The sequence below is a fragment of the Dunckerocampus dactyliophorus genome, chromosome 16 (genome assembly GCF_027744805.1).
Source record: "Dunckerocampus dactyliophorus isolate RoL2022-P2 chromosome 16, RoL_Ddac_1.1, whole genome shotgun sequence".
In the NCBI taxonomy this organism is placed as follows: domain Eukaryota; kingdom Metazoa; phylum Chordata; class Actinopteri; order Syngnathiformes; family Syngnathidae; genus Dunckerocampus; species Dunckerocampus dactyliophorus.
The window spans coordinates 13,128,126-13,142,053 of NC_072834.1; the positions used below are offsets into that span (position 1 = coordinate 13,128,126).

Genomic DNA, 13,928 nt, shown 5'->3' on the forward strand with positions numbered 1-13,928 from the left:
AAACACAATAAGCTAGTATTTGCACTTGCTGTCATTGGAATAACACTTGCCGTCAAATGCCTGGAGGAGCTATCTCCAAACAGGAAGAGCTCAGTGTCGCTCTCCCACTCGTCCTCGGAACCATCCCAGTACCTTCGTCGCAGGCCTGACGACTGGGATCGAGTGATGACCTTTGCTGATGAAACATTTAGATCCTTGGAGTCCGCAGGCATGGATTGGATCTCAGTTCCTGTTGTCTTGTGCTTATTGCACGAGTCCGAGACGGTTGGGAAAGTCTCCTGCTGCTCTTCATCGTTGTTGTCATCATCCTCGAACAAGGAGGACTCAAAGTGAAGAAGACCATTTGCAAACGGGCTGTTGCTATCCAGAGAGAAGGCTGGACTCGGCGGACACGACAAACAACCCTCCGTTTTCCTCTCTGACGTGCTAGGACTGCTACAGCTAGCTAACGGTGCATCTTTAGTCCCACTGCTTTGGACCTCGGGTTGTTTCTCCTCTCTCCTTGTGAAGGAGGCACCATAATAATCCCTGCAACTGGCCCAGGAGTCCCGCTCCGGTGCCTTCTGATTGGATGCCCACTCCCAGCTCTTAGCCGACTGGGCCGGCAGGACCAGGTCAGGCTGGCTGACCATGGTGGTGAGATGCTGCAGTCTCCTGAGGGGGCTGTAAGTGGAGGAGGGGGGCGACGGGTCCCCTTGCGCAAACCCGTAGACGCGCTGCAGGGAGGAGGTGGCGGACATGGTTGGGCGGGTGTTATTGTTGTGGGAGTAGGGGGAGAGGTCACGGGCAGGGGTCAAAGGGCAGCTGGATGTCTGGCTTGGGCCTGCATTGGGCCCACTCATGCTGGCATCGTTCCTCCCTGGAACAGGAACAACAATCAGTATCAACAAGTTTAAATACATATACAACATTAGAATTGTAATACACACATTTATCTTACGGTAGGGATGTCCAAACTTAAGCGTGCCCAAAAAGGGGCCACTAACAAATACTGGGCCATGCAATAAGCTATTCAGTTGATCGTGAAGCACCAATGAACTTTTTGACATATTTTTGTACAAAATCCAAGTCATCTATGTTCATTATCATTAGTTCACGTACAGCAGGGGTGTCCTAAGTGCAGTTTGGGGACATTTGTCGTCCTAAGATGTTTCTTCAGTGGCATGTTTTTTTAGTGGCCAGCCACATACGGTATCTTTAAAAAAAAACAAAACAAACAAAAAAAAGTCAACCAATACATCCTTAAATTTTACTGTGTCCGAAGTGTGACTCATGGGTATTTGCGGCCTTAAGATTTTTATTGTCCCACTACATATTTTAAACAAAACAGACTGGTTCAAATGTGTTTGATAAACAAAAAGGTGAAGAATAGAGTTGCCCAATGCATCCTTTAATTTTTTAATGCAGAAAATGTCTGGACACCCCCGATGTACATCATGTTGTAGTGTATGGCCATACGTGTATTATTTTTGGTCTTACTGTAATACCAGTAACAGAGGCGCAAGGACTTTTCTGCATTCATGACACTGAAAGGCTAAAATCAAAACAAAAACATGTCATCTGTCAGACGACAACACCACTGGCTGACATTTTGGGGGAGCCCTTGCGTGATGTGATGAAGATGCGTCTCCTGCATGGGGAGGACATTGACACACGGTCCTAGTCGCGCGCGTGCATGGGGGCGTGCGTGTGTGACGGTGTGTGCATCTGCGCGCGTCTTTACACTGTGTGTGTGCGTGTGTGTGTGTATGTATGTCGTCCGTGTCTCTCCATGTTAAAATGAAACATAACGTGCAATGAGAGGAGGACGACGCCAAATTGCACACGCGTGGACACAAACGTAAACACACACATGTACACGAGACTCCCACGGGCTTGTGGTTTCAGGGGTTGGGGAGAAAAAATGACGCGCAAAAATGCGTCCGGACGCGTCATCCGAGGCGAGATTCTTACCATTCCGATGTCGACCACCTTCAAGAAGAGCCTCGCCGTCTGCATTTTGGCCCCCAAATGAGGCAAATCCCAGGTTTTTGACAGCGGATGAGGGAGAGTCCTGCCGGCGGCACTACTAGGCCCGGATCCTGAGCCGAGAAGCACTCACCCCCCCCTCCACCTCCTCTCTCACTCCCTCCCTTCTCGTCCACCTCTTTTACATGCTCTTGCGGCCCCTGCAACCCAAAATCCCCCCCACCCCATGTACACACCCATACCCCAGCGAGAACCCCTTTCCTTTTTTCGCACAACTTTTTATCTACCTTTTGATTTTTTTGTCTCTTAAGCGTCTATTTCCTGCATGTCTGCATGTCGCACTACCAGGCGTCACCCATCAGCCCAGTCTCACAAAAAACCGGACTTCTCCTGCTGGGGGGGGAATCGTCGTCACGTTCTCATAGTTACAATCATCCAAAAAATGCATCTTTTAAGAAGACCTCCCTCTTTATAATTAGGCATCAATTATCTTGTCAGCAGCCGTTACGTCATACGTCAAGCTTAAAGTGTCAGCTTCCTCCAGGCGACACGAGCATGTCGGTCCATTAAAAGGCAGCATGCAAATTATGCACGTTATTATTATTATTTTTTTAAGTTAACAAATATCACGCGTGGGTTCTTCTTCTTTCCCCCGCCCTCTCCCTGTGTTGAATCAGTGGCTGCTGCTACTCCTTCAAAATGGAGTCCTCCACTCTCAGCTCTGAGCAGGAGAGGCGAAGAGGAACAAAATATAGGCCACAAAGTGTTAACGCGTGGGTTTAACGTTGACCCGCAACTCTCTTGTCCACGCAGCGTGTCTAGAGCTCACGAAACACACACACACTGTATTGTTTATTATATGTTTTAGACCTACGGAGTGAATGAAACAAACGTGTTTACTTCCGGTGTTGTTTACCAGTTTTGCCGCGTATAGTAATAACAAACATGGCGGTTACGTGCAGTACCTTGTTTTTATTGTATTGTGTAATGTCCACGTTACTGTGAACATGGCTGCGTGGGAAAGCGAACAGAGTGGGGTTAAACGCACTCTAAAGCACACACACATACACATAAGCCCCCATGCTGCCACCAGTACAATCACGTCAACTGAACACGAACGTATCTCAGTATATCTTAATGCCGGAAGCGGCTTCGATCGCAAAATGGCAACCTTCTCCAGTCAAATTAACATGAAAAAACAACAACCCACGAATGGCCGAGACGACACCGCACATGAGTCAACACAACCATGTCACGGTAGGAAACGCCACTCCCTCATTTCTACGAAAGGCATTTTTGGTTGTTTTTTCCCATGCGGATTCGACGAGGAAAAGTGGACCTCTAAGGCGGACAAGACGGGGCCTAGCTTGGCTGAGAGTTGGTGCAAAACAGAGACCCCTGATGGTAGACGATTGAAACAGCAAGTGGTGAGTAGCCATGTGTTATTTAGGTCAAACTGCAGCTGCTTCTTTTATGCGACACTTTTGCACTCAAACCTGCTATATGGATATGCAACATTAGTTTCGTTATAAATACATGCAATTCCAATACAAATTAACTTATTGTCACTTCATTATGTACATCAGAGAGTATGGTGGCCAACCGAAAACCTGCAATGGAAATGCAAATAAAAAAATGCTGCAATTACATAAATGCTGCAAGATGAAAAACCGTTGCATAAGAAAAATGCTGCAAATGCCAAAAACACACACAACCCCAAAAACAACGCATGACAGAAATACTGGAAGTTCACGAAAAAAAGGAAGTCTAAGCTAACAGGGGCGCCAGACTGGAGGTATGCCCAGAAGAAAGTTGGCGGAATAAAAAGGTACATTTTTCTTTCTGTCTTGGTTCAACACTTTAAAACCGGTTGCTCTATGATACTGTAAAGTATTACGTCCAAGTGTACGGCTATCCCTCAGGTCTGATGCCCCTGGTAGCCTGGCTAACTTCTGTTTTGTTTTGGGCACTTGGAGCATTTCTCTCATGCAGTCACAGTATGTTTATTTTCCATTTGTTTTTGATCCTGCAGCGCTTATTCAATTGTAGCATTTTTTTATTTTCAGCATTTTCCCGTTTGGCATGTGTTTTATGGCTTTGGTTTTAGATCATTTCTGTGTTTGGAGCCCTTGGACACTTGCTGCACGTTTGCCCATGTCAACCACCGTAAGAGAGCCAATGCAAGAGCTGTATCTGTACAACAGAACAAAAATGACAACCGCAGCAATAAACATTTTGTTAAACGAATACATCTCTGACGGTGTCAATCAAAAGTGAGCATTGTTATATTTGTGAAGGCAGGCTGCCTTATGAAGTGACCAGAGATTGAGTGTGTAGCCCTTTTGTTTGATGAAGTCACATATATTAGTCTACTTAAAGTGGAAAGTTATCTAGATTGCACTTAAGACGATACTTTTTATGTGTCTACAAAGACTTGACACTTCCAAATCTGACATCCGCATCAACGTTGCAATGACGACAGCGCAGTTGAGCCTAATTTGTCACAGTATTTAAGCGTAATCAGTGGCGAAATCATTCTTTATTTTAACTAATTGACTCAGTGGAGACGATAAAGGCAAATTAGTTCTATTTGTTTTACTTGCTTTAAAATTATTATTATTTTTTATTGGCCGGTGGTCTAGTGGTTAGCATGTTGGCCAAGACAGTAACAGCTTGGCGATCGGGAAGATTTGGGTTCGATTCTCCCCTGGGCATTTCTGTGTGGAGTTTGCATGTTCTCCCCGTGTGCGCGTGGGTTTTCTCCGGGTACTCCGGCTTCCTCCCACATTCCAAAACATGCAGGTGAGGTTAATTGGCGACTCTAAATTGTCCATAGGTATGAATGTGAGTGTGAATGGTTGTTTGTCTATATGTGCCCTGCGATTGGCTGGCGACCAGTCTAGGGTGTACCCCGCCTGTCGCCCGAAGTCAGCTGGGATAGGCTCCAGCATACCCCCGCGACCCTAATGAGGAAGAAGCGGTATAGAAAATGGATGGATGGATTATTTTTTATTTTTTCAATCAGACTACAGCATGAGTAAATGTTGTTCTTGTCACGTTTCAGTGTTTGTCGCTCTGCTGCCCCCTGTCTGCCGTGTCTTTCAGTACATGCGGTCCCTGATCACACTGATGAGACACACCTGAAAGCAATCACCCGGCACGTTTATCAGCTGCTGCCGGACTACAGAGCAGCGCCAGTTATTCCTTCGCTATCCTGTGAACCTACAGCCATTCCCGTTTTTCCCGGTGGCGCATAACTGGTCTACCTTTTGCCTGTTGAACCTGAATATCTTTGTCAGCGTATGCTAAGTGTTATCTGCTACCCTTTTGTATCGCACCTCTTTCAGTTTCTTACTCGTGTTTTTACCTGCCTTAGCTTAGCAGTGTTTTGTGTTTTTTTCCCTGGCTTGTGCCCTGAGACTTTCTGTTTTCCCTTTTTGCTTCTTTGTTTGTATTTTTGCATTTTTGTACCTTGTTACCTTCGGTAATTATTTTTATTCACGCGCTGTGTGCCTCACTCTGCATATCGGAATCCAGAACTCTGCTTATGCCACACTCTTTGAAAATGATATAATTTAATGTGTATTTTCAGAGTACCGATATAAAAGGAAGCCCAGTAATATCACTGCGTATGCAGCAAATACATCCAAAGCACATTCACTTTTATTTTCTACTAGAATGTAATCAAACGATGAAGCTTTATAATAAGGAAAATACACGTTTTATACGCAGAAAACTTTGTTCTCCACATTGAAAGCAAACGTGATGTCTATTTGTTGAGAAAGTGACTTATATAAGCAAAAAAGTACAGATGTATGCAAATAAAGTGGTTTGAAAGACGTACCGCTGTTGTCCACTAGAGGGCGGCAGAGCACCTGCATTGAGATTGAGGCCTTTTTCTTTGCATTCTTGTCAATTCAAATACTTGGGTCTGCTGTCAGAGAATCCACGCAAGACAATAGCAAAAAATTGTATTACAAAAATAGTAGTAAATAGTACATTTTTAAACATTTACTACAAAAAGTTGAACAAATCTGTGTGTGTGTACGTGTACAGCAGCAACACACTCTTGGTTGTCATGGTTACAAACAAACCAGTCCTCGCAGTGATAGCTCGACAAAAGACTGTGTTTTGTGTGTGTTTCTTCCTGTTGTTTTAGATTCCACTTCTCTCCCCCACCGCCAACGCTTGACCTCTGACCTCAGCTGAACCCAGCTGTCAGCTGTTCTGGCCTCGTGTGGTGGGGACCCCCTACCCCCACTTTCACTCTTTTTCGCTCACTGTCACTCTATTCCGCACAAAGTCAAACAGAAATGTTGTTAAAAACAACACATGCATGCCGAGGAAAAAAAATACAACCTTATGTATACATCACAGCATATGATACCATTAACCCAATACCTTACAAATACGCCCCCTGGTGGCTCTGAGCAGAGCGATCTCCATTTTGAATGACACTGCTCTAGTGATAAAAAGGGAAATACACAAATAAAAGATTAAACAAATGAACATTACATTTAAAAACATATAAATACATTTTGGAAAATGTATTTACATGTATTTAAAATTTCAAATGTATATTGAAAACGATGAAAAAAAGACTAAAATGTACAAAATATTTAATAATGAAATAGAGATATGAGTGAAATATCCCTAATGATATAATATTGGTTGGTTGTTTAATATGGTTGTTTGTCTATATGTGCCCTGCGATTGGCTGGCGACCAGTCAGCTGGGATAAGCTCCAGCATACCCGTGACCCTAGTGAGGATAATGGGTATAGAAGATGGATGGATGGATAAAAAGATAAGATAAAAACCAACAATTGCACCTCAAAAATGTAGATGAATTAGCAATAAAATATTAAAAGTAAATAATATATAATAATAATATAGTAAATTAAGAAAAAAGTTTTGCAGAAGGGCCAAGAAGATTGCAAAAATAAATAACGCATATATGACAAGTATTAAGAATTGTATTTTATATTAGCGCATTTTCACTTATTTATTATGCCAATGAATATTGTCATTCATCTAGGGCATTGTATGTTGTCTTTGAAGACGTTTCACCTCTCGTCTGAGAAGCTTCATCAGCTCATGCTCAATGACTAGGTAGCAAACACTAGTCTGACTAGGTAGGACAGCCCTAGTCTTTGTATTACGGTTCCTATTTATTGGCTCGTTATTTCTTTTAATTGTATTTTATTGTCATTTTTTAAAAATCTTGCGCTGATTCTGTGACGGGTTTGGCTTTCATGTTGACCATGAAAACGAAAAATAAAGGGCAGCGAGCTGCGTAATGAGAGGGAAGAAACGTGTCTCTCGCCACACAGCTTCACCGTAGCAGCAAACTACATGAAATAAGTGCATTCTATTCCATCAAACCCATCTCTAATGCTTTGTCCCTCACTCTAGCATCGAAAAAGGCGCCAAAGTAGAGCGCCAAAAACAGGAAAAGTCACGAGCGGCCAAATGTTGTGAAAAATGGCGGCTAAATATGGTCTCATTAGCTCGCCTCATATACATAATCCCCATTAAGCCTACTTGTAGTCGCCAACAATGCGTGAATGAGAACGTCTTTGAAAGGAGAATCTGCTTCATCTCTGCTGCCTGGGGACACAAATATCTCAGGAGACTATTATTATGAAACGAGAAAAGAGAAATGTCAAATTCAATTATGCCTCTCTCTTCCTAAAGGAGAATGAGACAAAAAAAGTTGTGTAAAAAGTGAAAGAAACGAAGAGGAAGTGGCCGAGGGCTTTGAAAGAGGGATTGGGAGAATGCTGAAAGAGAGAAAAGGTGAATAACAGGCGAGAGGGAGACCCCCCTCACTCAAATCTACGCTTAATGAGAAATTCCTGGGGGTTTAGAGGGGGCGCAGAGGTCTTCGTTTTCTCACTGCGCCAACGGGCCCCCGGTTAGTGCCGAGGCGTCTCTTTCAGGCCCCCGGAGAAAAAGGAAGAGGAGCGTTGGGGAGGATTATGCATATGAGAGGACGCAACCGGAATCCTTTTGTATTATACGCAAAAACACGCCGACGAGTCAATTTAAAGCTGCACCTGTCTGCGCTTCGCTCATGACGGCACTGACTGGCATGCCAATATATTCACATTCTGTTTAATTGTTGGTTTATGGTCTTAATGTCCGAAACTTCAACATTTCAGATGAAGCATCTCAATTATGAAAGCACTCGTCCTTTAAGACTACGTCTACGTGTACGTACACAAGTACAGTGGAACCTCGTTCCGCGTACACCCAGGTTAGCGTGTTTTCTGGTTAACGTAGAAAATTTACGACAGAATTTCGCCTCAGTTTGTGTAGTACATTTTCCGGCGAGTGTACGATATGGCGCGCGGCTAGTCGTGTTATTAATACGCCGCGCAACTGCGTTGCTAACCGACAGTTACACTACAACTCTCCAAAATGCTAAAACAGGTTTTTATACTTTAACAGTTACAGTTTTACACACATGAAACATCTTTCAATGTGTGTAAAGGACGGACGAAAGCGCTAAATGAGCGGTTAAGGTTACTTTTACCGTCACTGAAGATGTGATTGTTGTCAAAGACACAATGTGGCAGCGAGATCCACGCGGACACCACTTTGTATTTCGCCATGAGTTATTTCAACTCAATAGTGTTTCTCACCTTCTTTATCAAAGTGCTGGCACTCGCAACTTTCTTCGGATCCATTTTGTGTTATTTTGCAGCTGTGGTCAAAAGACAAAGCAGAGAAATTCAAGAAATAACTCGTGGCAAAACAAGAAGGTGGCGTTCGTGTTGATCTCGCTGCCACATCATGTCTTTGGGAACGATCACGTCCTCAATGACGGACTTATTACCTTATTATGTATTATTTTGCACTTTAATTTGAAGTGATGTGTATTTATTTATTCATTTTCTTATCTCTCCTATCTTGCTTTGTTTGATTTTTTTTTTTATAAGCGTTTTGCCTGAAGGCAGCATAACGGATGTACAGGACAGCTACAAATACCTGGGGATCCCACAGGCAAATGGCAACCATGAGGAGGAGGCAGCTCGGAGGGCAGCCACAGCCAAATACCTAGAGGGGGAGGCTGATCCTGAAGAGTCAGGTGAATGGCACGAATAAGATCAAGGCAGCTAACAACTATGCCCTGCCAGTAATCAGATACCCCGCTGGCATAATACTGTGGCCAGTGGAACAGATGCAAGCCACTGATATCACGACAAGAAAGCGCCTTACAATGCATGGAAGACTCCACCCCAAGTCCAGCATCCTAAGGCTATACACTAAGGGAAAAGGGGGGGCTGAGGACTAGTGAGGCGCTGTCCAGGAGGAAACAACAGGCCTCCAAGAATACATCAAGAAGATGGCCCCCAGGGATGACCTGCTAAGTGAATGTCTCAGACAACAGGAGGAGCCAGATGGGCTGTCATGGAAAGACAAGCCCCTGCATGGCATGCACCACCATTAAAGAAGTGGCTGGCATCGGGAAAACATACCAGTGGCTGGAAAAGGCGGGACTGAAAGACAGCACAGAGGCGCTAATCATGGCAGCACAAGAACAGGCCCTAAACCCAAGGTCAATAGAGGTCGGGGTCTACCACATCAGTCTGTGCGAAGAAGCTTCAGAGACGGTGCAGCACATTACAGCAGGGTGTAAGATGCTGGCAGGAAGGGCATACATGGAACGCCATACGTGAATAAATTCCATCATAATGCACATTTCCTCCTTAATAAACTTAAATTAAATAATATTTATTGATATTTCACAGCGACTGCTGTTCAGGTTCAGAATTTACAGCTTCACTTGTTAAAATTACGACCTCTTTTTTTGTGATATTCCACCCATTTTCTTGATTCTTTTGAAATGACATTTTTTCTTAAACTCTATTCTTCTGACTTTGACTTTTTTTGTATTTTAATTTTTTTAGTATTAATCTCTGTCCACATTAAAATAATATAACCCCCCCCCCCACACCCACACACATTTGCAAGTCCATGCCAAAGCAACAAGTGACACTCTAACCTCCGACTGCAAGAACATTTGAACCAATCAGAAGCCTGTAGAACGACACAGCTGGAAAAGGTCCAGTAACAACAATGGTGGATCAAGGTGACAAAGTTACTCCTGAATATTATAATAAAAGTACATTTAAGCAACAAAAAAAGGTAATCAATAAATAAGTTGTTTTGGACAATGTTTGACATATCTTATAAATGTTTCCATATGATATAAAACATGTCCTGATATAACTACAAGTACTGTAAGTCAGTACAAAGTTCCTATAAATTGCACAATGCGTCCTTGAAGACATAACCTCCTGTCCCCGCCCTGAAGATCTAAAGTAGTCCACTTGAAAACTTAGCAGCTCTTCAGTGAAATGTTCCTTTCAAAACACTCAAATGAACCTCAAGTGTTTCTGGTCCACTCTGCTGAAGTTCTGCGAGGTCAAGTCAGGACCATGCAGGGCTTCATTCTCCAAGTGTCCAACCAGAAGAAAGGGCCGAGTGTTGAGGGGCTGCAGGGTGCAGCCACCCCCCGTCCCAGCATCATACTCTGGCCCCCGGGGGCCCAGGCTGAGACGCTCTCACAGCGGGCCCTCTCAGAAGTGGCGGATGCGGGCGTGGGGACATTGTGTGGGGAGGACACAAACAAACCCCATTTAGCAGTTTTTTGACGGCTTCCTGGTGTCCTTCCCTACTCCTCCTGAGACCTTAAGTTGGAGCTGCAGGGAGGGAGCGTAGGCCTGGCCTGGGTCTCACTGTACACACATGCATGTGAACCCATTAGAAATTACACTTGATCAGAAAGAGAACCCACTCCTCTTTCAAACAAACGTTCCACCTCAGCACATAATGTGTGCTGTGTTGCCATTATGTTGACTGTGGCCCCATGAGGACTTGAAGTGGATCGGAAAGTGAACTGAAACTCCTCTTTCAAATGAGCTCACAAGTGACGTGAACGGAGACCACCTTAGCACTAACCTATACAATGCGAACACAAAGTGCTCCAGATTCACTTTGATTTATATTTTCATAGCATTCAATTTGGTCCCATTACAACTGAGGTGGATCAGAAAGTGAACTGACTCTTCTTTCAAAGTGTTACAGACTCACTAATGACAGTGGCCCCATTAGAACCGAAAGTGGATCAGAACATCTACTCCTCTTTCTAATGAACTCAAAACTGAACTGAAGCGAGACCTCCTTAACATAATCCGTAGAATGGGAACACAAAGTGGTCCAGGTTGACTTTGCCTTGCATCGCCGTGATAATGACTGATAATGAACTCACAAGGGAACTGAAGTGACTCCACCACATCAACAGTGCAATGTGAACACAAAGTGGTGTGCATGCACGTTGCCCCCATGAGAAGTGGGTCAGAAAGAGAAGTGACTCCTCTTTCGATAAAGTCACACGTGAACTGAAGCGAGACTACTTAGCCGAACTTGTACAATGTGAACACACAGTCGTCCAGATTCGCTTTGATTTATGTTGTCGTTATGTTCACTTTAGCCCCATTAGAAATGAAGTGGATCAGAAGGTGAACTGATTCCTCTTTCATATGAATCAATAATGTGAACGCAAAGTGGTTCTGGTTCACATTGCCTAGTATTGCCATGAAAATGACTACGTCCCCTTTACAACTGAAGTAGATCAGCAAGTGAACTGACTCTTCTTTCAAGTGAATGTGAAGACAAAGTAGTCCAGATTCACTTTCACTTGTATTTCCACTTCAGACTTGACGTGGATCAGAAACGAACTTGCAGTGTGAACACAGAGAGAAGTGAGTCCCTTTTCTGTTGATTCCCATTTTAATCCACTTTATGACGACTGAGAAGTGTGAAAGCACGCTAAATTCAACGTAAATCAACTTTCAATCCAGTTTGAACCCACCTCCTCCATGTTTGCGTGCCTTAATGCATTCGTCTTTGCCCCCTGCTGGCCAAATAGATCCACAACTCAAACTAAAACACAGCTTCTAAACATCTAGAATTGGGTTGGCAACCTGCGGCTCTTCAGCCTCCTTGTTGCGGCTCCCTTCGCCGAGTGCTGTGATTTAAAAAAAACTCCGAAGTAGGGAAAATGTGCACCGCAAGTCAGTAAATGCATCGAGACTGCATTCTGACTGCTGATTGGATGAGCAAGGGAAGGGGAGGTAGGCTAGTGTATGCAGTGAGTCTCACCGGAGAGAAAAAAGATGAGTCTGAAGCAAGTTACTGCACGGTAAAATAAAACTACGTAATTAACGAGAGCACTCTCTCCGGGGGGAGGCAGATAGTGTGACTGTGCATTGACCGCTTGTGACTGCCGTGAGGCGGGGCGGACCTCTCGGCAGCAACCGCAGGACAATACATGCTTTCATTTTTACGTCTCCAAATACCAGTCCCTACATTTGTCGCTAGCTTTTGGGAATATAAGTCACCAAGAGGGTTTAGAACGTCGTCAGATTTAGCGAGAAAATGGCCAAGTCGGCAACACTGGGCTGTACATGAGATGGGAAGAAGGGGGAACAGTACAGTACATGAAAGAAAGAAAGAATCAGAGCATCTATTGTCCGAATTAAAAAATAAACAAACGAAAGCTTGCCTCTCTCTGCAAAGACAGTCAAGGACAGGACCAGTAGAATGGTTACGTTTATGCACAGGCATCAACGCTATTGAGCAAACAACACTCTTATGCAAAAATGTAAACACTGATGAGCTTTTTATATGAAAGATGGCTACTTTTTGTTTTCATTTTAAACAAATATGGGAACCACTCAAAAAGGCTTACAGAGTTCAGTGTTTCAATGATTTCAGAGTAGGCTTGAACACGCTCTCGGCACTTTGGTTTGGGGAATTTTGTTGTTGAAACAGGTAACATTTAAAAAAAGATTGCAACTTTGACACATTTTTAAGCTGTGTAATGTTTTGCGGCTCCAGACTATTTATTTATTTTTACGGGAAGAGGAGGCAAAATGGCTATTTTGATTTTAAAGGTTGCCGACCCCTGATCTCGAACCATCTGAATGTTGAAATCCTGATCAAATCATCTCGTACTCGCATGAGAGGTTCCATGTTTTGGTCAGCATCACTTTGGGAGCCCAAGCGCTTCTTTTTTCAAAGTGCAGCTGGAATCTTTTGGCAGCAGGAGCAATCTTCTCAGCAGGAGCAGACGACCGAGTGGACACGCTTGGACAATTAACTTGGACTGGCTGTCTTTCTAGTCTGGCAAGGAGTGGGTGGAACAAATCATATGAGGTATTATATACATGAATGCATGAAGCAGGATCAATATACAGGAAATGTGGCACTGCTGGGTTAGTGTGGATGAAGGGTAAGAACCACGCCTTTCTTTTGGGAGCAGACAGGTTAAACGTGCCGCAGCACAGTCAGCCCATTCACTTGCAAACATGGTGGAGGTATATGTGACCCGTGTTCACACCCCCAATTGACGGGCACCAAAGCGTGAAAATGTGCCCTCCTCTTATTACTTTTCCTCGCTTGCTTCCTTGTCCCCTACCATCCTCGGTCCCACATGATGGCTTAATTCTGCAGTTTAAACCCAGTAAACTTGCATTGACCGCATTTGGGAGGCATTGTCCCACCAGATGGCACTCTTTTTCCCCTCCTAAACCTATTTATATATAATACAGAGCAGTGATTGAAGTGTGAAATGAATGCATAAACACGGGCATGAGTGTTTTGCGATGGTTACCGTGCTTTTGTTCAGCGATTTCACCACCATTAGCCATTTTTTCATTGGCTTACGGGGGCTATCTGATTCTGCCTAACTACAAGCGGCGAAACGTGTGACAAATCCATGCAAGATTTCTATTCAAATCTACGGCGTTTAGCCAGCGAGCTAAAACGTTCTTTAGGCTTCGAAGTTTTATCACAAAACGCAAAAGACTGAGCTGTTCACGTGATCGTGAGCTAAAAAATACGTCTGTGAAAACATTTGCATGAGTGTGTCTCAACTAAACATTCTGT

At 43.9% G+C, this 13,928-nt stretch overlaps 1 protein-coding gene across 8 annotated transcripts in view; it reads right to left on the reverse strand.

Annotated features, from left to right (window-relative positions):
- Nucleotides 1–13,928, reverse strand: part of nsd1b (nuclear receptor binding SET domain protein 1b) — a 128,414-nt gene that overhangs the window by 23,158 nt on the left and 91,328 nt on the right. For 4 of the 8 annotated variants that reach the window (XM_054755457.1, XM_054755456.1, XM_054755458.1 and 1 more), the window contains one exon: nt 51–859. In XM_054755457.1, coding sequence (XP_054611432.1) covers nt 51–842 — 792 coding nt within the window. In that variant the 5' untranslated portion in view covers nt 843–859. Of the gene's footprint in view, nt 1–50; nt 860–1,953; nt 2,121–5,812; nt 5,865–13,928 lie in introns of those variants that run through there. The other 4 variants (XM_054755452.1, XM_054755451.1, XM_054755453.1 and 1 more) reach the window with 2 other exon arrangements.